Here is a 25,672-nt window from a genome sequence, read left to right on the forward strand (position 1 = left end):
CATTGTTCCTATTATTTTTATACTTGAACCATTAAACTTATAGTTTCTTATATTTATGATAACACAATCATTTTTCTATCAGGCGACTTGATGCTTTAGCATCAAAATTTCTACTTGTCTCTATATGTGACGATAATGATATAAAGTATGAAACTGATTAATGAAAAATAACTTATGTAATTATCTGTACAAAATTACAATGATTTGCATCTTATCAGTAACCATGCATACCTTTTGCCAACCACATGTCTTATCAGCAATCTGTTACTATTAATAGATTTTATAACGATATACAACATATATAAACATGTAGTCACGTGATTCTTACGAAAGACCAGGGAGAATTTGTTTATAATTAGATAAAATAATGTAATATAATAGGTCTCATAAGATATAAACAACCAGATAATTTTAAAGTGTCATTTCAAATATCATTCATGATTTATATATTATAAAATAGCAATGCTTGACACATAGAAAAAAGTAAAAGTAACCCTAATATTCAATGACTGATCCTTGGGGATACGTTATTGATTCATTTTATGAAAATTGTAATGTTGCTTTTTAAGATGTCAATATGTGTATATTTCATTTCACTGAGCAAAGTTATCATATGTTTGAATTTTTGAGATTACTGAAAAGTAATTGTGGTCTTTAATTGTACAATGATTGATATGTTTTCATTTTCAGATTTTAAGGGCTTCTCCTACCATAGGTATAATATTAAACTGTTACAAATATAATCGCCGGTTTCTACCGGCGACTAATCAGTGTTTCACTGAACTATCTTCACGGATTTGATATACCATATATCAGATTTGAGGCATCCGTGTTCCCCACAAAGCGAAAAGTCGAAAATTAACAAGCTAAAATGACAGTGGTGTGGGGGCGCGGGGAGAAAAGTCGATATTTAATTGTAATACGGCGGGGCCGCGAAACGAAATATTTATTATTTTTCGTACCCCGCCAAATTATTCATATAAAGATCGACTTTTCGCTCCGTGATACGCTATTTAGCGTGCTTTCGCTCCGCTCACCCGCTGTTTTATGCATTCATTAATCCTTGCTCCGCGCCCCCACTAATTAAGCTCCGTGACACGCTAATTAGCTTGTTTCGCCCCGCACCCACGGCATTTTAACTTGTTAATTTTGGCGGGGTCGCGAGGCGAAAACACATAATGGCACAAATCAGGCGCCATAAGTTAAAGTAGTATGTCTGTATCATAGAAAAAGTTTTTTGATCGACTACCCGCCGTGATTTTTAACTTATATTTTGGACATCAAATGGCTATTCATCTGTGTATTTAAAGTCATGCTTCACTGACACTCTATTAAAGCAGTAAGCATACTGTATACTTTTCGTAGGGGTGATATATGTTATACGCAGGTAAGTTTTTTTCTCTTTTTATTTGTTAAATTAGCTGCATATCTACGCAAGCATATTCAAATATTTATGCATACCTGTATACCCTTTTGTTTTACTTTAGATACGTGTTTAGTTATGTCATATATTAAAGCCCCATGTTCTAAGCAACTTGATTAGCGTGAGTTAGAAGCTAAGTTATTTGCATGTTAACATTGACCTACAAATGATAGACTGACCATCAGTTTATCTTAGTTTTGATAAGTATTTAAAAATATAGTGTAATAATATATTGTTTTTCTAAAAGTTAATCATTAGAGGGGTACCATACAGGGTAAATGAAATCGATAGAACATTTGTATACATAGAGCAAGTAATATACTTGGGTTTTCAGAAAGTTACTTCTTCTTATAATCAAAGTTAAAAATTGAAAATTGCTTTTTTCGTAACTTTAATTATGGTTCCAATTCAATGAATCATTTCTAAATTACTTTGTAGAAAGCTTTTTGTTTTCTTTACTTATCTTACATTAATTTTGGAACTTAAGTGCTAGAAGAATCGAGAAATCAAGACATTGGCATCTTCCTTGCAATGACAAAAATCTGCCTTCCTTTCAACTTGACTCTGCCAGGTTCCAATGTATGTTGTTACAATGTTAAAATGAGTCTCCATAATAGCCAGTGTAAAATATACTTTTTTAGTGTAAAATATATACTTTAGCTGGTATGCTATAGACTCATTTTAAGCTCATAGTTATATACAGGATATTTACAATAAGTGCGAATAATACCGATGTTTCAAGTTATAGAGAAACTTAATATGCTCTTGCTACACTTGTTAAATTTATATGATTATTTCAATAACTTGATGAGCAAAAACACGAGTTGTTGTTCAATAAAGTGTTAAGAAATCGAAGATAAGTTCATGACAAACATACTACATTCCCAATTGTGTGTAAGAAGATTTTTACCATTTGATCATTCAGTGCAACTCTGTAAAGGTGTTTCTTCATACCAAAATTGTATCATTCCCGGGTTTATTTTATTATTGTATCGCAAAGCTGTTTTTGTTGCAAATCTGGCAGTTTAGCGTTTACCACAAGAAAAACACTATATATAGATTATAATATGCTAGTGCAATAAAGTCAAAGTACTTTTGTTGTAAAACACGCTACTAAATGATGTTATCGCAACACGTTTTGCAACAAAATATTGCAGATCTCTATTTAATTCAGAAGACGTTGTAAAGAAATAGCAATAAACAAATGTCATCTTAACATGTTTGTACCATTGTTCAAACATTTTGTTGCATGTCAAAATTGCATGCGGAGTTTTATCATTCCTACGAATTTTTGCCAAAATTTTGTTTGAAGAAAATGTTGCAAAACTTGTTTATTGCTGCTAACACGTAACCCTTCCCATCCCAGTTCATGCGCAACATTTAAAACCTTGAGAATCCCATTTAAGTAATAAGTGCAACATAAATGACCTTGAAATATTTTACCGTTTCTTTCGTACTGACTTGTTTACTTGCTGTAATTTATAAATAAGTGCACTAATGTTGTAAAGATGTCAGTAGCAAATATCGTTTCGTTCCTTTCAAAGCAGACGATTTCAACATCCAGTGTCCATTACCGCTTTTGAGTGTTCCGTATCATTTTACTTCTTTTGCATAAGAAATGCATATATAAGGTTTCAAACAATATTTCAAAATAAACCCAAAAACATTTGTTAGGGCATTTACAGCACCGCTTTGTATAATAATCTGTCAAAGTTGTACCATAATTTATTTTTACTTGACAGTACCGTCCATGAACAGGCTCAATCAAACCGAGCCTGCAACATTTTCACTTTTGCCGTGTTGGGCTTTCTTTAGAGATTCTTATTTTCCCTATTTAATAGCCACATGAGCGTTGTTTGTGCCGTGTTGAGGCTGTAATAGGTCGCCCCGTACATTCAATCAGAGATGTTATATTTCCGATTCTTAAAGATCGTTCAGCACGACATTAGTGTTGAGCTTGTGGTAATTTAGTTCTTTCTTTTCGGCCATTTTTTTGGGTGGTTCCAGTATTCCTCAATTGAATACTGTTGAATCACCCTTAGGATATGTGGCCTGCTTTTTAAATTTGTCTTTTGACGTCTGATCTGTGATATGCAGGTTTCATAACCTCTGATCCCCTTTTAAAATTTCATTTTATTTAGTTCTGTCCATTGTTTTCTCGTTTAGGCACAAACACTTTTTTACTTGGGGACCATATGCCGCTTTTTCATGGAATGGCACTTACGTGTCACATTAAAGGTTCCATGGTAAACGCCATATGAACACATATTAAATACTAAATTGTTAAATTCTGCTTAAGCCTGTGCTAGGGGCGTGGACGGTAGTTTGGACTTGACAATATCGTCCATGAACAGGCCCAATCAAACCTGCAACATTTTCAATTTTGCCGTGTTGGGCTTTCTTTAGGGATTCTTATTTTCTCTATTTTTTATACATAATTGTTAATTAAAACCTTTGTAAGTTCTCTTAAATTATTAATTGACCAAATGCAATTTTAATATTATGAAAATTTCATTACAGCGTGTCGTTGAAATTCACAAAAAATTAAATAAATGAAGCTGTGTTTGTTTTGTTATACTAGTTAGCTATCCGTCTGTTTAACTTTGTGTACTTTATTTGACCTTGAGAATGAATCGGTTCGCTTGCTTGTCACACAGTTTTGTATGCATGACGTGTGTGTTTTTACAGTCTGCATTCACTAATAAACAAGTCTACCTCCTGTTATCGCAAGTAAGGTACAAGGCTCCCAAGTAAGTACAGTGATATGAAGTAACATGTACTTTTACTCGCAAGTCAGGGTACACATTGAATTATATAGGCTCACAAGACAGGCTACAGTGATTTTGTTTATATACTGTGATTATGCATTAATGATTTAGTTATAGTTTAAAGATCTACTTCATATGTAGATATCTTTAAATCAAACTTAAAATGATATTCATGATATGGTCGTAGCTGGATATTAAAGCTACAATCCCATAGATTGTAGTTTGGGCGTTTTTGAAATAAGATGTCATCAAAAGATTAAATTTCACCACAGACCGAGATAATTATGTTTCTCTTTTATTTGGCTTCTCTTATAGACAATCTTTTATTGTATAGATCTATTGTGCATCAATCGATTGTAGGATAAAAAGTAAGCAAGCACACAAGTGTTCCACCCGCAACCAACGTATCTACGTGCAAACAGTTTTACGGGTGTGTTTATAGTCAATAAATACAAAATAAAACGCTGCAATGGTTTAGAATTTCAACATAAAAAAATGAAAAACTTTACTTACATTTTTTTTCATCAGACAAGATGTGAATTAATCATCTCGTCCCATATAAATGTACGAGCCTGCTATGAAATTATATCTTTTGATGACATTTTATTTAAGGTGATTCCGCTTTGTCAGCCATGTTTGTTTTCACAAAGTCTGTCCAAAGTGAAAGTAGGCCAAATTCATATAACAACAAAGCTCACATTGTTATATGATGAGCCATTTGCAAGTACATTTCCAGTTCTATGTTTTAAAGACTATTTTAATTAAAAATAAAAATGAAAACAATAAGAAAATTTACCTTGAATGGGCTAAATTTCTGAAGACCAAAAACATTCTGTTGCAAAGTTTTATGCACATTTCATGAATGGCAAAATCCTTTTTAAAGTCTGTTTTAGTGCCTACAAAAGCTATTTTTTGCATAAAATACAAAAAACTTTAAAACACATAAATCTTAGGAAAGTAGTTTATCTGACCTTGAAAAAACATGGCCACCATGACATGTGTAAAAAAGTAGTACCATGAAAATAAACATCATTTACCTATTACTTGTGTACATGACACACAGACACACTTCACTGTTACACATAAAAAAGGTTAGATTTTAAAGTTTGATTGTGATTTCAATTTAATTGTAATTCATAAGGCTATAAATGATGATTGTTTTCTTGCACTACTTTTTTACAAAAAATAATGGAGGCCATGTGCTTAGAAGGACATGAGATACGGATTTGTTTGGAGTTAAGTTTTGAAAGATTTTTGTATTTGCTGCAAAAAATAGCTTTTGTAGGCACTAAAACAGACTTTAAAAAGGATTTTGCCATTCATGAAATGTGCATAAAACTTTGCAACAAAATGTTTTTGGTCTTCAGAAATGTGGCACATTCAAGGTAAATATTCTTATTGTTATCATTTTTATTTTTGTTTAAAATAGTCTTTAAAATATAGAACTGGAAGTGTACTTGCAAATGGCTCATCATATAACAATGTGAGCTTTGTTGTTATATGAATTTTGGCCTACTTTCACTTTGGACAGACTTTGTGAAAACAAACATGGCTGACAAAGCGGAATCACCTTAAAAAAAACTCCCGAACTACAATGTATGGGATAGTAGCTTTAACGGTAATAGTGTGTTTACAATGTATTTGATACTAGACAATTTGAGTTTTACTCATGCGTTAACTTAAATGAATTTTATATAGACGTCCTTTCGTTGAAAACATTGCAGGTGCAAAATTAAGTTATCGACATTTTTGTTTTGTTGCTCATTTATATCATTGGCCATAAGAACAGTGTTAGCGTAATATGCATATTTCTACCGTTACTGTGCGATAAGTCGATACATTTAGGACTGTTGTTATGTTATGGAGGACATATTACGCCAAAAATACACCATGCTTGGTGCCATCCTAACTTCATAATTTCCAAATATAACTTCCTTGTTTTCATCCTTACTTTTTACTTATTGCAACTTTACTAGTGATATTTTTTTAACTCTAAACATTCAAAAAGCCTACGACTATTGTTTTTTGTTTCAAGTTTTTTTTTTCTTTTTGATTATTTAACTTTGTTATGTCATGCCAAAATTTATCATGCTCTATGGCATCCTGACTTACTGGTTACAAAGTGCAAACTCTTTGATGATAACTTTCATCTAGAGACTTATACATAGTATGTATATGATACGTTATGTCACTTTATTTTATGTTAACTATGTTTTCTTTGCTTTTCAGTTATTAAACTTAGATTTTACAAAGATAGAATGCATGCTTGCTTGCAACATTGCATATATAATCTTTTGAAACATAAATAATAAATGAAATGTTATATGTTAAGCCTTACTCGTTATAAATTTTAAAAGCCAAAATTTCAAATCTTTAAATTTATGCAATTTAAATGGAAAGAAACAAACTAGAAATGATAGATTAGAAAAGTTACATTATTGTGCCTAGGACACGATGCTGAAATATTATATAGGTGGCGTTATTTTGCGTGCGATTGGTGCGTAAAATAGATGCCGCCAGCAATCATTTTAAACACTGTGGAGAGGAAAGTTTTTACGGTATTGGATGATTTAGTTTGACATATTTGGGGTAATTATTGGTTATTTCAATCTTTAGGTCCTTGCATCAAAGGGAAAGCACCGTGTTCAATTACTTCACGGGTATGGGCGGAAAATGACGGATAATATTACGATAAATCATGAGCAAACACGCCCCTTATATCAATTTGGACGATTGGTCTAATTTTCTAACCTACTTACAAAGATTTATCCAACTTATCGTGCTTTAATTCATTATCTCACTTTTTGGAGGCCTTTTAACGTTTCCGTGAAAACTTACGTAAGATAGAATTTAGCACTATGGAAGATAAATGTAGTAGAAAACGTTAAAGAAGTAGGCAATGACGAAATGAAATAAATAAAGGAAATATCTGAAAAGAAAAAAAACAGAGGGTTTTTTGTCTACAATTTTTGGAATTGAAAGGTATATCAAAGGAAGTTGTATTTTTTTTACTAGTTAAAGATGTAATTTAGCATCTACATTTTGGCAGGTGTATGCAAACTTTAATGATTAAGAAACAAAACTATTCGTAAGATTTTTGCATGTTGTTTAGAGTTAAAAGTTATCACTAGTATAATAAAAAATAAAAATCTCTAAAGAAAGTCCAAAACGGCAAAAATTGAAAAGGTTTGATAGAGCCTGTTCATAGACGGTACTGTCAAGTCCAAACTACCGTCCACGCCCACTAGCACCGGCTTAAGCAGAATTCATCATTTAAACATGATATGGCAAACTTTTGAATTCATAAACATCCGCAGATGTGTGCATACGGCGGTTTTTATGGAATCTTCAATGTGACTCTACTGTGCCATTCAAATAAAAGCCGTGTATGGTCCCAAGTAATAGAAAGTGTGTGATCTACACGAGAAAACAATCGGCGGAACTAAACAAAATGGAATTTTGAAAGGGGATCAGAAGCCTGCATATCACAGATTTGACGTCAAAAGTTAAAAGGCAGGCAACATTTCCTATGGGTGATTCAACATTATTCAAGTGGAAATAGTGGAACCACCCAAATCGAAAAAGCCAAATAGTTGAAACTAAATAATACCAAAAACACAACAGTAACGTCGTGTTGAACGACCTTTAAAGAATGTAAAAAGTTCGGATGTCAACAAGGAAGATTTAGAAAGTATAAAGTTAGGATGGCACCAAGCATGATGTATTTTTGGCGTAAAATGTCCTCCATAGTATGTCGTGAGGAGTTGAAGTCCCTGCAATTGTATTCCAATATAACGTAATGAATGTCAAATGTAAATGGAATCTGTAGGCGACAAAACATGAAATTCGTATTCTAAAAATTTGAGCACATTTTAAGCAGTATTACACTAGAAATGAATGTATCAAAAACTATACATATAACTTATATCTTTCCTTTCCTTTTAAGTGTCATTTTAATTGAATATGGCAAACAAGAAGAAGGTATGTGTGATTGGAGCAGGGCCATGTGGAATGGCGGCTTTGTTTAACTTTGCAAAGCTGAAGAGTGACAATGATGTTGAAGTTGTCTGCTACGAAAAACAGAAAAATTGGGGCGGCCTGTGGAACTATACATGGAGGACAGGTAATTTTGTTAATTATATCTTAATCAGGTCTTCCAAAGAAAAAAAAGGGTTATTTAATTTGGTGAGTGACGTCATGCGGGCGGAAGGGCAGACGACTACAAACGTTTAAATAGTGTGCGTATTTGTAAGTGCAGTTTCTTTATTATCTTGTAAAGTTCCACAACAAAATGCGTTCTCACCGGAATTGCGCATAAAACTCAAGCTGTTTAATTTTAAAAATATTAACATAACAGATGTACGAGTATAAAATAAGTATTGAATAATTTTAGGATAAACATACTTTATATTTGTTGTATTCTCAGAAGTCATGCATGGCAATTGCCTTGGCAAATATGTAACGGCACGTAAATATCTGACTTCGGGTTACAATAGAAACATCCTAATCTTGAAAATCAATAATCCTCTGAATCACTAAAAATCGCATTTTTACCATTACACCCCTCAAGCAAATATTGTTATTGAGTCCTTTTGTAACATTATCACGTCCAGTTGTTTGTTGACTGAACTGACATACTAGCGAACTTATAACTATTATATTATTACTATTTATTTCAGGTACCGATGGTTACGGTGAACCATGTCATGCCGGTATGTACAAACACCTGTGGTCAAATGGTCCAAAAGAATGTCTAGAATTTCCAGATTATACGTTTGAGAAACATTTTGGGAAGGCCATTCCCTCATTTCCTCCTAGACTTGTTCTAAAGGATTATCTTGAGGGTATTAAGCTGTTATTTTATGCTATACTTTATTATTTCAGCTTTATATTTATATAAACGGGTTGGAACTTTTTCAAATGAGTGATGCATGATAATAGCGCACAGTTTAAAATACTCGTACTTACCTGTCACTTGCTAATATGTATATGTATTTAATTCTAGGCCGCTGGACAAGCAATGTGGATCTGAAACCATACATAAGATTCAGCACAGTAGTGCGGCATGTTGAGTATAACGAAATGGACAAAAAGTTCAGGGTAGAGACCACAGATCTTGAAACTTACCAATCATCAAAAGAAACATTTGATTATGTCATTGTTGCGACAGGGATTTTCAATGTTCCTAATGTCCCGGATTTTCCCGGACTTGACGAATTCGAAGGGAGAGTACAGCATGCACATAATTTTCGTGACGCTAAAGAATTCAAAGGCCAGCGTTTATTGATTGTTGGTGCCAGCTATTCGGCAGAAGATTTGGCGCTTCAGTGTTTGAAATTCGGAGCAAAAAGTGTCGTATGCACATGGAGAACAAAACCGATGGGCTTTAACTGGCCGAAAGGGATTGAAGAAAGACCATTGGTCCAGAAATTCGAAGAAAAAACGGCACACTTTAAAGATGGCTCAAGCGCAGAAATAGACGCTGTCATCCTTTGCACAGGTTACAAATACTCGTTTCCATTTATGGATGGCAAACTTTGTCTGCAATCGTCACTATCCCTGTTTCCGGACAATCTGTATAAGGGGTCGGTCTATTTGCTAGGCGGAGATAACAAATTATTTTACATGGGAATACAGGACCAGTACTACACATTTACAATGTTTGATGTTCAAGCTTTATGGGTTTGCAAGTAAGCAGGAAGCTATATACACACAGATAATGATTTATGATTTACAAACGCGTTCTTTCTTTGTTATTGTCTTTTATTTCATTCTTAAGTTTTGCTGAATACAAACATGTATGTTATCGAATATTCAATCGTGTACGTTGATTATTACAAATACTCTTTTGAAAAGATATGATATTTTTTATAAGAGAGTAATGTTACGGTTCTGATCGAAATACCCTGTATCCGTCCCGAGTATACGCCCATGGGCGGGTATCCGAATGACAGATACGCCGATCCGATGCAAACACATGTCAAATAGTTTTCTTGCATTGTCTACTTAATTACTTTTAGCATATTTTAAGTTGTTTACCTCAGTACATTATTGTTCATGGGCATTTATATCATTTCATCCATTACTGTTTTCTTACAATGGCGTACAAATTTACAAGGTGAAATGACGTCTAGCTAGACACGAAGTGTAGTTCGTATATTGCGAATAAGCTGCTGAGCATGCTTATTAGACTGGAAATTATATGAGTTATTGTGTCCTGTGGTGGTATTTGTGACCTCTCACACATGTGCTAGCATTTCTCGACCTAACACGAGTTTTTTAATAAAACACACCAGATATTATACTAAGACCAACATAAGTCACTGTCTGATATAGCATGTCATAATTCATTATAATTCATAATACATTCGTAACAATTTTTCTTGTGAAAAGCTACTTTTTACAAAGAAAACTGTAAGCCTAATAAAATAAACGCTTTTTCTTTTCAGATATATTCTCGGAAAGATTGAGCCTAAATCACCTAGTGAAATGAAAGCAAACGCACACAAGTGGTGTCAGAAGAGGTCTGAGTTGAAAAATTGTCACGATGACATTGATTTCCAAACAGAGTTTATTGCTGATTTGAGCAAAGGCGTAGGTTATTTCCCGGATGCTACAAAGGCAAGAGAAATATTCCATACCTGGGAGCATGATAAGGAGAAAAATATCGTCACATACAGAGATCAATGTTTCACTTCTATCTTCACGGGCACCAAATCACCCGGGCATACCGCTCCTTGGTGGCAGGCCATGGATGATAGTATCAAAGCTTTTGTAAATACAAAATAATGGGAACACTTTTGTCAATGGTGATTGTTTATCCTTTGCAAAAAGAAATACATAAACAGAATTTCATAACTGTTTTATCAGTATCCTAAGGAAATAAAAAAAAAACTTAATCATTTATTGTAAATATCTGCAAAAATGAAAAATGTAAAACCAAAGCATGCTTATGACTGTGTCACTCCATTTACTTACAAATCGCTTTTGGTATGTTTTCTTAACCCATTACTTCATTAGCATTTTCTGAAAAATGATTGTTTTCATTGAAAAACTCCCGTTACAAGTTCAAATTGCTATAAAACCACATAAACTGCTTCAAAACTAATCAAATTTGGCACAAATCTTGACTGGAGCATTGCCTTTGTAACAACGTGCTCAGGCTTAAATTTCCTGTTACCATGGCAACGAGGTGACATCTCAAAGATGCCAAAAATCACTATTTTGCATTGGTTTTCCCTTCAAAATTGATTTCAAAGTGCTGCAACTTCTCAATGGGTTGAGATAGAGTCAAATCATTTTCAGTGTATATTACACTTTACCTTATGATCGATCTGGGGTCATTTTTAACCTCTCACAGGTCCAAAAGTTTCCTGGCGATACCCCTGATGTATCTTTTGGTTGGAGGGGACACCGAAAAAGTGGTCACTTTTTAACAACATTTCTCAAACGAAACATGTGTTTGGGGTCAAAACAGGATATTTTTTCACTATTTGAGGCCTTAAAGAGAGGGGGATCGGAGGTGCGTTGTTTCGCGTATATACGAGGTAAAGGGTTAACAAAAATGACGTTTGTATTATTGTATACAACTGCATTTGTTTAGATTAAATGGTCGCAATAGTGATTCCAAGGAAAAAAATGTTGTAAAATCTTTTATTAATTTCTTTATGTATTACCCATAATTGACATTCTCAAGTAAATCATAGTTAGGATTTGAATTGCGTTCCTTTCTTGTTTTATTGGGTAAAATGAATATGAGCCTAACTTTGCAGGATTTTATTACACCAGAAAGTCGCAAGAGTCCTAAAAGTAACATAGTTGCTTTAAATGAATTACTAAATGACAATGCATAATGTTTATAATGATATTAAATGTTATTTTCTCAAAATATTATTAGAAATTTTGTTGACGGAATTATTATGTGTTTTGTGGCGTAATAAGTAAAGCTCATACTTGTGGAGATGTGCCCAAGTTCGAAGCGAAATAAATACTTTTCTGTTTAATTCTGTAATAGGATCCGAAATGGAATATATTTTAGTTTTGGAGATTTGCTAAAATAAAAACAATATATTGTTTGTCCCCATCTTGGTTTAAAGGATATTGTAGTTGAAACATTTCCCCGTCAAACCTTGCAGATATCTTTCTTCAATACTTATATTTACACAGGAATGATTAATATTTCAACTTATATTTACATTTGAAAAAGTAGTATCAATAGCAGTATGGTTATCATCATTACATCATGCTTCATGTCAAGGCCGTGATCACCTCCGCAATAGCACAGCCGGTTAAGTGATAACCTAATAGATGCAAGGTCTGTGGTTCGATCCCTACTATTGCCATTGTTTAAGAGCTACTTTTTCTTTATTTTTGCAGTATGTTTTAATGGAAATGGACCAGTTATTGAAAAATTGTTTACACGGTTCATATGAAGCAACTTAAAAAAACACAGTTTTGTCTCTATTTGCATTGTGTTTTCCGCATTGAAATGACATCTGAATGAATTTTAAGTATTATTTATTAAAAAAGGGTAAATACTTTACAAAAATATGTGCAAAGTACATAAAACAAAACGGACAACATAAAAGCAATCATAATTTCAATAACATTGAAAATATGAATTGGAAAAAACATTAAACTTCGCGGTCTCGAATCTTACAACATTTAGGACTTTTAAAAATTATAAACCCGCTCAGTCTGATTATTTCTTGGACACACATTGAGATTAATTATATCTTACTGTGGACAAAGATAGATAGATTTATTTCGGAATGGAATATAATTATATACATGGACATTTAAACCAAATACTTAATATACATGAGAATAAATGAGCCATGGCATGAACACCAACACCAAGGATATCATAGAAAGACTTGCCTGATTGACAACAAAAACTAAATGATTCTAAAATGATCTGAACTAACGTGATCTATTTTTTTAAAATAGATAACCTGATCTTGACTCATATTCAATGAGTCGATGTAGTAATTGCAACAATTATCTTGCTTCCTTAAGCAAACATAGACTGGCTTTTAAAATTTTGTTAACAAATATGACGCGATGGAAAGCCCGAAATGTAAATATGAAAATTCCTATAAGTTTCACCTACAATGGGACTTTAAATATTTTTAATATGTTTGTTCATGTATAGGAAATCAGACATATTAACCTTTGTAAAGTAAGTATGGCGTATGTTCCCCAAATAAAAGAATACGTGTGTCCTAAACGAAAGAAACAATGGGCGGAACTAAATAAAATGGAATTTGAAAGGTGACCTGAGGTTATGAAACCTGCATATCACAGACAAGACGTCAAAAGACAATTTAAAAAGCAGGCAACATATCCTAATGTTGATTATACAGTATTCAAGTAGAAATGCTGGACCCAAGTTAGAAAAGGCCAAATAGAAGAAACTAAAAATACCAACTAACGTATACACAACAATAAAGTAGAGATAAACTGGTGAGAAAATTGCAAAAACAGAACCTTTATCAACTTTGTCATTTTTCACCTTCAAAGGAATTTCTTTAGGTATTTCATTTTGAAAAGTTTCAATTTTATAGCCAGTTATAATTAAAATATAATATAATAATTTATTTTTCCAACTGAACAAACTGTATTCAAGCTTGGTCGTTTGTGGCTGTAGCTGTTGCAGTTGCAGTTGGCACTGATCACCTAAAAGGTCTGAATCTTGACATAATCCTATTATACTGACCTTTTGCTTGTTAAGGCTGAGCCCTCAATGTGTACCTAGATGTGTAGCTTATCCTAGAAAACGAACTGTGTCTTTAATTTTGCTCCCATACAATCCGAATAAGGGACTGTGTTGGCCTAAGGACAATGTTCTTTTCACATGTCTTTACCTCTTTATTTATGTCATTCCCAAAAAGTTTAGTTGTTATCGGAATCTAGGTTTAAAAAGACTAGCACATTTTTAAGTAATGGTCGAATTGCATATCTTCTCCGAAGATATAGATAATTGGCGTCCGCGCCGAAGCGCGGCGCTCTTATGGAATGAGATCAGATTTTGTGAAAGGGCGACAGCAACTTCTCGAGCCTTTTAGTCGGTCATAATAAAAGTTGAAAATTCCGATCGGTATGAGGGTGCTTGATTATTAAATAAGAATGAAATGTCGCGATATGTTACAATGAATTTTCGCAATGCAAACATTTACAAATGAAATAACCTTTTCCGTCAATAAATCGCGCTCTTCGGGGTTTTTTATTTATCATTTTGTAGTACACAGTCGGTTATCATGGTATGTTATTGTTGTACATGTATCCTAGAATGATCAGTTGATGACCTAAATATTCCAAAAACCTATTTATAGATATATCTTTTTATCACTCCTATCGGTAAATGCCGGTCTCTCCCGGTCTATTTTGACCAGGATTTACTAGTGACCGGCGAATAGTACCACACGTTTATTGTCCGGTCTCTCCCGGTTTTGGAGTAGATGTTTGATATCGTTACAATTAGAAAAAAAACAACAATAGCATGTTTCATTTTATCTATATGAGATAAAAACAATAAATATGTACACGGATTTATATGTAATATAAATTCGTGATATGTACAATAATTGAGAAAAAGGTACATTTTTTATGGTATTAAAATGACATTATCAACTTTGAAACATTTTATTTAATTATTCAATTTGTTATCCGTGTTTAGTAAAGATGCCGAGGAATTATTCAAAGTTACAAATTAGATTTTATGAATTATTCAATTGATCGATAATTTAAAAAATGATAAAGAAAAATACAATGTACATGTACATGGTTTAAGAATAAACAATATTATATATTGAAAGATAAACCATAATTTACTGACTTTTTCCAGTTAAGCTTTGACTTATAATCGTCGGTCAATATGACAATTGAATTCTTAAAATTTATTTTACAATTTTAATAAAAAAGAGTAGTAAAAACTCAGTATTAAAATAGCACATAAAACACAAAAAGAATAAAAGAAAACAATATTCATAAAATTTGTATTTTTTTTTAATTAAAATTAATAGATATTACAATTATTGTATAATAAACAATTATGCTCAACATGATCAACATGGTAATATAACCAGTGTCATATTTTTACTAACTTAAAGTGTGAACAGATACCTTAAGGGGGTCTTCGCTAATAGCGATAACATGTACATAATAAGGGACAAATGTGTGGTACGTGTTGATCATGCGTTACACATATGGATTATAAATGATTGCATACATGTATATCCGTTGCTATTAATAACCACGATCATAAAGAAATAACAATCGCCTCGGTCAATATTAATTTTTTCAGTACATATCACATCATATTCAACAGCTAAAAAGTCCATATTTGTATAATATTCTAATCTCTAGCATGCTAATCAAAGTTCATAATGAACAATGTCTTTCGTCCGCTCATTCATAAGTGGTATACATTTCTGGTAGTTTATAAGAATATCTTGTCATCATATGTGTACTAGTTCATCTTCACTTGCTGCATTTCTTGCTTGGACGCCCTTTGATGCTTTGCATCAGTGCTTTTCTTGTATTATATTTGTCCTGAGACAGTTAATAAGTCGCACATTACACATATTCATTGTCAGAATATCTGGGAAAAAGGGATCCCTCGGAAGCAGCTAAAACAGCAACAACAAAATTACATTAACATTGCAGAATCAGCTTGATAAAGTCTGTACATAATAGATAATGAAAAGTGCTTGAGCGGTACTCAATTCTTAACACTTGAAAGTTCTGGACTCAATGATCCCAAAGAACATTATCTACGTCAACCTGAACAGTAATATTTGGTCAAACAACAGACGAATCTTTTTTGGCAAAATAATCATCATCATTATCAACAGGATTCGAGGCTAGTAATGTCCAAAGAGATGCAATATCAGTGGCAGACAACGTTGAATTCCCATGGGTACTAATTGTGCACCCCTGGTCGCCGATTTGTTTTTGTACTGCTATGAAAGAGACTTTATGTTGAGTCTCTCTGAAGAGAAACAACAAGATGTTATAGTCGCATTTAATAATACTTCCAGATACCTTGATGATATTTTTAATTGAGAAAATCCTTATTTTAATCAAATAGTGTCTGACATTTATCCGCATGAACTACAACTTAATAAAACGAACTCTTGAAATTTTAGTACATCATTTTCGATCTTCATATTACTATCAACAACAATTCTATTCACACGAAAATTTATGATAAAAGAGATGACTTTGACTTTTGTATAGTTAATTATCCACATTTGGATGGAGACGTATCCCATGCAACATCTTACGGGGTTTATGTTTCTCAGTTAATTAGATTCGCTAGAGCTTGTAGCAACGTAAAGGATTTCAACGAGCGGAATATTTTTATTACCAGTAAGCTTCTAAAACAGGGCTACCGCTATCATAAATTACGAAAATATTTTACTAAATTTTACAATCGTAACTTTGATTTAATTTCTAAATTCAATAGTGATTTAAAAACTCTTCTGCGACAAGGGATTAGCCAGCCTGGTTTTATGGCGATGTTGTCGCGAAGAACGCGATAATATTATTGTTTATTTTGTTTTTATCCGCCGGCTTGGCACTTAATTGTTGTGACCGCCGGGTATTTGTTGTAACCGCCGGTTTGTCACCGGTGGGTTTATGTTTAATTATATGTACATGATTTTCATGATTTTTACGTGCATTACGTGGTATATAAAAGGAAATGTTATCTTGTTTTAGTTAGTTCGTTTTAGTTCTGTTTAAAAAGTAAAGGATTGTTATGTTGAAAATTAAAAGAAATAAAAGTTTAAAGGATGTAAAAGACTTATTTTAATTCCAGCGTAGTAAAGATTGCTACATTGATGGTCCCGCGAACCGGATAGAAAATCGAAAATAAATAAGTTCTAAAATATGGAATTAAATTCAAAAAAGTGTAAAAATTGTCGGAAGTTCATCCAGTGATTCAAAATGGCGAACATCACGTACCTGAAAGGTGTGCGGACGACTAGATATCTTAACATCTTTAAAAACGGAAATTAAAAATGCGCAAGTTGATTTTGGAAAGTGATATTGTTTTTAGTGAAAAAGGGAGGAATATTTTAAATCGTGTGAAAAATGTGTTAAAGAAATGAATTTTTCCGTAAAAAATTTTAAAAAATAAAGGGAAATAAATTGATTGTTTTTTATTTTAGTAAAAAAAGGATGAGGGAATTTTGAAAAATTTAAAATTCTTGTTTGAAGTTGCCCCAATTTTGTGAAGGTTTGTGGATATTGTTTTTCTTTAACAAATTGAAGGAAAAATTTTTGGTTGATGCAAAACAAAAAAGTAAAAACGGTAAGTCCATAAAATTTTTAAAAACTACAGATGATAGGGCAAAATATTGTTGTTAGTCAAATGAAAAAAAACAGGAAAATTTAAAAAATGAACGAGAAAAAAAAAAGGGAAATGCGACATGGTTAATTTTTGGGCCAAAGTTGATTTGGGCTATTATAAAAAGGGTTTGAAAAAGAAAAGGGGTTTAAAAATTTTTTGGGACTCGTATGAGTGCAAAATACAAAAGAAAAAAAATCGGGGTCAAATTTTGAGAAATTCACATTTTTTAAAGAAAGAAGTGTACGGAGGGGCAAAACGTGCTTGTAAGGGGGTCTCGTTCTTTCTGAGAAAATTACTTTGGGGCAATTCATATTTTTGAAAGAATTTTTGGGGAATATACAAGAAGTGATTTTCTAATTAAAAATCAAAATTGAAAAATTTTAAACTCCAGCTTTATAAAAATTTTGAAAGTTTGGGGAAAATTTTTCGCCCAATTTAAAAAAAAACATCTTGAAGTCTCAAAAGCCCTGAAAAAAACTAAATCAGGATGTTTTTTTGTTTTTTTATAAATTACTTTTTAAAATCCCTCAAAAAGTTTTGCTTCAACTTGAAATCAAAAAAGGAACGAGGATAAATGGAAAAGGGGGAAAATTTTCCGGAATAATTTTAAAGGGCTTATGTGAAGCTGGGTGAAAAAGGGCGGAGCAAAAAGCTCCCTTTCCCAAATCACGGGATTTAAACAAATAAATTTCTCCAAACAGCAGAAAAAAACAAAATTTTTTTAGGAAACGGGAGTACCGGGAAACCTTCAGGTAAAATCTTTAAGTTCAGCTGAATTTTGGTTAAAAAGTGGGGTTAAAAAAAATTTTTTTTTGACGGGAATTTTAAAGGGAAATGGGTTTTGGGGTTTTAAAGAAATTGGAGTGTTTGATTTGCCCTATTTTTCGCACGATTCAGAACAAAAAGGAAAACTTATAGGAAGCTTTTTTAAAGTGTTTTAAAATTAGGTCCCCCAATTTCCGTTTTGAATGAAAAGGAAATAAAAATTTTGTGTTTTACTGTGGGGGGTTTTAAATTGTCCCCATGTATTTTAAATTTTTCCTTAAAAAGGTTTAGATTAGGTAAATTTTGTGTTTTTTAAATCCTGAAAAAAAGACTCTTTTGAACAAAAATGAACCCCAGGGAAAAAAAGTGTTTTTTAAAGTGCCCTTTTGAAAAAAAGTGTTTTAATGCAAACAGCAAAAAGGAAAGAAAAAAGTCATTTGGGCTAGGGAGTAAAAAATGACGTATTCTGTTTGATTCGGGACCCCAAAGGAAAATTATATTAAGGGGTTCTACGAGCAAATTGGAGTAAAAAAATTAAAAAAGAAGAAAATAAATTTTAGTTACTTTGGATCGGACAAAAAAAGGTTTAATTAAACTTTCTCAAAAGTGTGCTTGAAACTTAGAAACTGGAAAAATTTTGAAAAAAATCCCAATATTTCCCGGAAAATTAGTGGAAAAAACGTACAGAAAATTTAGCTAAATTATTTTCTGACGAACATATGAAACATTTGTTTCAAAAATTTGGGAACAGGGGCTTAAAGCCCTTTTCATCAAAAAAAAAGGGTCATCAAAAGTGGACTTTTTTACTGGGAAAAAGTTTTATTACTAGATTTTTAAAATGTGTAAAGAATGGAAAAAAACCGGGATTTTATTTCTGGTTTTAAAGCTTGGTTGGATATTTAAGGCCGAATACGGGAAAAACAATTGTATTTTGAAAATGAAAAAAATTTATGCTTTTCTTACCCCCTGGATAAAAATGTTTTTAAGACCCCCAAATTTGTTTGCTAGTTTGATTCAGTTGTTAAAACCCAAACCAGGGTTGGGAAGATTTTTGGAAGATCAAATTTTAAAATTAAAGACGGGTAAGAAATTTCAAATGATAAAATTGCTTTAAATAAAATTTAAAGAAAAAATTAAATTAGGGAAAAGGAAAAAATAAATGTTTGGGGAAAAAGAAATCAAAGAATTCCCAGAAAACAGAGAGTTTTAGTTTGGGCTGAATAAAAATAAATATAGAAAGAATAAAAAACAACCAAAAGTGTTGAAAAATGAAATTTGAGTAAATAAAAAGCCCAAATTTTTAAAGGGGTAAAATGGAAAAAATAGATGGGAAGTTCGATGGAGTGTTTTAGTGCATTATTTTCCCCACAAAATGCAGAAATTTACCCCACAAAAATCAACTCCCAAATTACGTGTTGTTTATAAAGGGCATCTGAAAAATCAGATAGAAAAAAAAAAGTTTTGAACAGTTTTTTTATCGGGGGTAGTTAGGGGTTCGGTTGATTTTTTGGATTATCGTGCGTTTTGACTCATCAAGTGGCTTTTTTTTCCGGATTTAAAAAGGGCTTTTTAAAAATTTTGGCCCTTACAGCAGGATCAGGGGGATGCCCAACGATTTCTGTGGAAAAAAGTATGAAAAAACCAATTTTTCCAGTAGTGATAAGGGTTGGGAAATTTCAGATTTTTGTTCGTTTTCCCTTTTGGTTTATTTTAAACCCCCTTTTTTTTTTAGGTCCACTCTTGTCCATTGGGAAATATAAAAAACAACAAATTGCTGAAAAAATTTAAAAGGGGGATATCAAAGTTGATAACTTTAATTAAGGTAAAAATACATGGGAAAAAAAGCATATGTTTTGTACAAGACTAGTAAAAGAATTTTGTAATGCCTTATGAATCTGAGGAATGGGTCAAAAAATTTCCCAAATTTAAAATGAAATGTTTTCCGGGAAACAACCAAAAAAAAAAGAAATTCTATAAAGAAATCGGAATAATGGGTTTACAAAAAAGACCACTTACTTAAATAAAATCATCTGTCGATTTTGATGAAAGCTTTTTTAAAAACGTAAAATTTTAAAAGCAAATTGAAATCTTTTTTTCGACCCTTAGGTTTGTTGGGGGCCCCAGGGGTGCGGGAAAGGGAAAGGGCCCTTCGGGCAATCAATTTGGAAGAAAAAATTGTTTGGGGGTTTGTTTTAATAGGGATGAACATTTTTTGAAATTTGGTCAACTTTTAAAAAGTGATAAAAAAAATCGTTTTTCTGTTTTTAAAAATTTACCCCCATCTTTTTCACTGCAAAAGTCAAACAAAGGGATACGAATACGATTTTTGTGTTTTTTTTGAGCTTCGAAAAAAAGCATTGTTTAACGGCAATATATTTACATAAAGAAAAGCAAATTAAAACAAAAGTTGATTTATTTTGTTTTGCAAAAAGTAGGCTTGCGCCTTTGAAAGAAATAACTACCAAAGTTTAAAATTTAAAATGGAGTTTTAAAATAGGAGGCGCTTTTTTGAAATTGGGTGAGTAAGAAAGGGTTAAAATCAAAAAAAAATACTTAGGGGAAAAATTTTAAAATGTGTTTTCACGGGGACCCAAAAGAAAGAAAGAATTCCCAGTGTTTGTAAAAAACAAAATTTTATTTGAGAAAAAAATTAAAGACAAAGGGTATAAAATTTGAATATGTTTTTAGGAAACCCAAAACCCCAGGGGATAAAAGCACCCAAGAGGCGGGTTGGGGAAAAACAATTAGCGATGGAAAACCCTGTGGTGGCAGGGTTTCCTTTAAATGGTTACAAGAGCCAGAAGACATGTGGATAAGTGCCCAAAAGGGGATAGTGATATTTGTGATAAAATTGAAAACGAAAATTTCAAAAAAATTATGACTTTTTTCTCAAAAAAAAAAAATGATTTTAAGTTTTTTTTTTCGTCCCCTTTTTGAAATTGACATTGCAAATTTTTCTTCATTTTAAAAAATTTTAAAGAGTGAAGCATTTGCTGTAAAAATTTTGTAGAAAACTACAAAAAATTCCCAACCCGGGCGAAATTTTAAAAACCCTTAAAATACTTTGAGTTTTAAAGAGGCAGAAAAAATTTTTGGTTTAAAACATGTTCAAAAAAAACCCTTTTCCCGGTTTTTAAATGTGCCTTTTAAAAATAAAAAGAAAAAAAATTTGCGGATTAGTTTGGCTCTTTATTGATAAAAAAGGTTTATTGCGATGTAAAGGAAAGATTAAAAAAACCTGTTTCTGAGGGAAAGTGCAAAACTTTAAGTGTTTTTTACCAAAAAAAAGACCTTTTGGCCAAATCTCGTTTTGAAAAAAATGCATAAAAAATCTATTCCACAGGGGGTGTTTCTAAAACTTTAAAGAATATCAAGACAAATTTTTTGGGGTTTCCCACATGGGTGGGAAGCCGGGGTTTAAAGTTCATGTTCACGTGTTTTTCAACATGTCGTCGCTTTGATGGGGGCCCCATATGAATTCAAAAAATGCCCCCACTCCCTACTTTTCGAAAAGTCAGGGAAATTTGTAAACCCTTTTCAGTGTGGGACTTAAATTATTTAGGACCATTTTATATAAAATTTTTGTTTAAGGGGGCAATAAAAAGTGTGGATATGTTTTTTCCCTTTTTTTTTTAAACAAACTATTCATCTTAAAATAGAGATGGTTTAATGTCTACGAAAAATTTTCTACTTTTTCCCTTCGAAAAATTTAAATTTTAAAAAGGGCCCCCCTTTTTAAATTTAATTGAGTGCCCAAGGGCTTTCACAATTTAAAGCTGAAAATTGCTTGAAATTTAAAAAAATCTGGTAAAAAAATGTTAAAGTGAAGAAAGTGAAAAACATATTTTGGTCAAACTCCAGAAAATAAAAAAGGGGGTTTTTTTAAATTCCCAAAACTTGCCCCATGTATGGGAGGTTTCTTTTAAAGACTTGTGGGTTTTTAGAAAAAAGGGTGTTTCGGAAAACTTTTGGCCCGCCCCAAATTAATTCAATTACAAAAAATTTTTTAAAAGGGAGGCCGAAGCGGTTGAAAAACTAAAAAAACCCCTTTATTTTTACTGGGGCGATGACGCCCAATTCAAACATTGCATTAATAAAATTTATTTCTTAACATTTAAACCAGTATCGGTATTCAGAAGTCTCTTTATAGACGAGAAAGATACAGTTTTTATAGCGCATTAAATTCAAGTGATCCCCCTAAGAATATAGGGAAAAAGGGTTTAAAAAAGAAATTCTCAAAAATTTTTTGGGTTAAAATGGCGCAATGATTTTTTTGGTTAAAATTTCGAGAAAGAACTAAACCCCAAAAAATTTTAAAAAAGGGGGGGTTCGAGTTAAAATTCAAAATATTGAGCATTTTGTTGGAAATATAGTATTATTAAAAGAGGATTTCCCCTCCCCGGAAAACGGGAAAACTTGGAAGGATAGTGGTTTTAAACCCCAAATTTGGGAAAGGGAAAATGTACGCTCAGAAAAGGGTTTAAAAAATACCTTTGGGGGAAAAAAAGTACTGAAAGCCCACTCAAATTTTAAATTTTCCTTTTTGTTTATGTCCTCAACTATCAATCAATAAATTAATTTAAAAAGTATGAAAAAGAAAAAATAGTGAATACGAGCAAATATCGCGCCCCGCCCCCCCAAACCAGCAGAGATTTGTTTAAAATTTTTGATCAAAAAGCAATTAAATTGCTAACGAAAAAAATTGGGTTTTTTTTTTAAAAAAAAAGTCGCTTACAAAAATTTTTAAATTTAAAAAAAAAAAGTAAAACATGGCGGAGCATATTGGCGATAAAACAAATTTGGGCCCTGAAAAATTTTTCGCGCAAAGTTTTTTTACGGCGGAGCATAGTATTAGAGGGGAAAAATACAAATGAAATTTTACGTGAAAAAGTTTCGGGGGAGTAAAAAATTTTTTAAAAATTTGCACGAAAAAAGTTTATAAAAATATAAAATTTAAAAAGATTGAATCATTATGTTGTGTCAAAACCAGAAAGGACATTTTAAAAAAAAAAAATTTTTGTGCTATTTCGATAACCCGAATAAAATTTTAAAAATATAAAAAAATTTTTAAAAAGGGATATCAAAGAAAAGAAAACTTAGGGAAAATTTTGGGAAATGTGTGGAAAAAGATTGTTTTATCAAAATTCATAAAAAGAAATTACCTCAGCCCAAAAAATTTTTATTTTAAAACACAGATATGGGGCAAGGGTTTGCAAGGGATGCGCGTTACGTGCAAAAAAAAGGAGATTTTAAAAGGGGTGAATATTATGAAACCGTGAGCGAAAATGAAAAGTTTTTTTAGTTTGTTAGAAAAAAGAGATGGAAAACACACGAAAAAAAAGGGTTTTCAACACAACTTGGTTTTTTAAACCCGACTCTTTTGCCAAAATGATTTTAAAATTTTTTCCAAAAATTATAAAGATGAAGGGAAAAAAAAAAAGATTGTGGGAAAAACCCAATGAAAAAAAATGAAATGCAAACGAAAATAACGGGTGGGAAGAATGTGGGAAAAAAACGGGAAAAAGATTTTTGGAAAAAGAGGAACGAGATGAAAAAAATATAATAGCTTGGAAGAAGATGACAAGGGCGGCGAACTTACTATAATGATTGTGAAAAGGAAAAATGATTTAAATTTAAAACGCGAAAGAAGTGAAGAAAGTATTTTGTGATTATATTGTGAAATTTCCCCTGAGTCTAAATATGATATAAATAAATGACGTAAGTTTTTAAAAACGAAAACAAAAACAAATGAAAAATGAGTTTTTTTTGTTTTGTTTGGATTTTTTAAAGGCACGTCCAATAACTGGCCATAAACGTGGGGAATTTCTATAATAGGCTTAAAAATTATTGGGTTTAAAAATTGTTAATGGACAATTTGAAAAAGGGGGAAAAAAAGATCCTTTGAATACAAATTTATTTTCTTTTTTAAAAAATAAAATTAAAGTTTTTTGATGGAATTGTATTAAAAAAGTTTTTTTGGGGGAATTAAAAGAATAAAAACTATTAAAGGGGGCCCGTTTAAAAATCAACATTTTAAAAAGAAAAAGCTTGCAGTAAAAAATTTTTATTACAACCTACCAAAAGGGGCATTTTCATTTGGGGAGGGGATAAGAGTGGGTAAATTTTTGTGTGTCCAATTGGGATCGAAGAAGAACTGTTTTTATCACGGGGGTTTTACAGAGATGAATTTGGGGAATATTAAGAGATGGGTTTTTATGTGAAGTTTATTTAAAAAAAAGGGGATTGTCCCCAATTTTTTTCCCTTCAGATGATACGAGTTTATTTTTAGCTGGTCTAAAAAACAAACAGGGAACAATAAGTCAGTTTTTTCGAAAAATTTAAAAAATTTTTTAGCTAAAAACATCTACTTTTTTTAAATTTTTTTTGTATTTACATGGTTTTTGGGAATTTCCCAAAATAATTTAACAATTTTTTTGTTTTTTGTATATATTGGGAAATGTAAAAAAAAGTTTCGTTACCCTGAAAATTTAGAAATTTTTTTTTTTTAAAGGATATTAAAACAGAAAGCGAGTCAGAAAAAATCAAAATTTATCGTTTGGGGATGTGCGGGTTTGTATTTAAATGCTAAATCAAAAGCTTTTGCTTCAGCAGTTAAAAAAATTTATGCATTATTGGGAACCTATACTAGATGGGAAAAATTTTTTCAAACAAAAGCCCCACCCACCTTTGGGAACCTTTTTTTTAAACCCTTTCCCTATAAATATTATAAAATCTTCATGTTCTTCCTTTAAAGCTAGAAACTTTTTGAAATATTCAGGTGAAAATTTTATGCCTTTTTCATGTTTGAAAGGGTTTAAAATTTTTTTCCCGGGGGAAATTAAAAAGTCAAGGGAACATCCCATCGTCATTTTAAGGAATTTTCGTCTGGATTAATTTTTAAATTTTTTCTAAAAACATTTTTAAACGAATCTTTAAGGGTTTTTTAAATTTTCCCTTTTTTTTGGGTTTAAAAAATTTTTTCCCGTATAACTTGGTTTTTTAAAATAATATTTTTTCCTGGATTTTTCCCCAATTTTTGATGGGAAAATTTTTAGTTGCATATTGAAGTGATAGCTTTTTTTTCGAAGAAGATAAAACGAAAGGTTCCCCAGCTTCCCCATTTTAGCCCTTTTTACAGGTGAAGTGCGAAAAACATAAAAGCTAAAAGTAAAACCGGTGATTTTATGGTATCTAAACATTTGAAGATATGATTTTTTTGCCCGAACCCATATACTAAAGAACCATAATCTAATTTTTTATCGGATAAGACTCCCGTATAGTTTTTATTTAAAGTGGGAAAAATTTGATCCCAATTTGTACTTTATAAAAACCTTTTAAGGGAAAATTTAAAGCTTTTTT

At 31.8% G+C, this 25,672-nt stretch overlaps 1 protein-coding gene across 1 annotated transcript; it reads left to right on the plus strand.

Annotated features, from left to right (window-relative positions):
- Positions 1 to 1,235: 1,235 nt before the first annotated feature.
- LOC132721324 (trimethylamine monooxygenase-like) lies at positions 1,236 to 11,909 on the plus strand. Its single transcript, XM_060705607.1, has 5 exons — positions 1,236 to 1,387; positions 8,138 to 8,314; positions 8,871 to 9,035; positions 9,197 to 9,881; positions 10,641 to 11,909. Exons 2-5 carry the CDS (start codon positions 8,155 to 8,157, stop codon positions 10,978 to 10,980), a joined length of 1,350 nt encoding a protein of 449 aa, XP_060561590.1. The 5' UTR covers positions 1,236 to 1,387; positions 8,138 to 8,154; the 3' UTR covers positions 10,981 to 11,909.
- Positions 11,910 to 25,672: the final 13,763 nt, after the last annotated feature.

Source organism: Ruditapes philippinarum, unplaced genomic scaffold (assembly GCF_026571515.1).
Source record: "Ruditapes philippinarum isolate M1 unplaced genomic scaffold, ASM2657151v2 ctg4996_1_1_1_1, whole genome shotgun sequence".
Taxonomy (NCBI): Eukaryota; Metazoa; Mollusca; class Bivalvia; order Venerida; family Veneridae; genus Ruditapes; species Ruditapes philippinarum.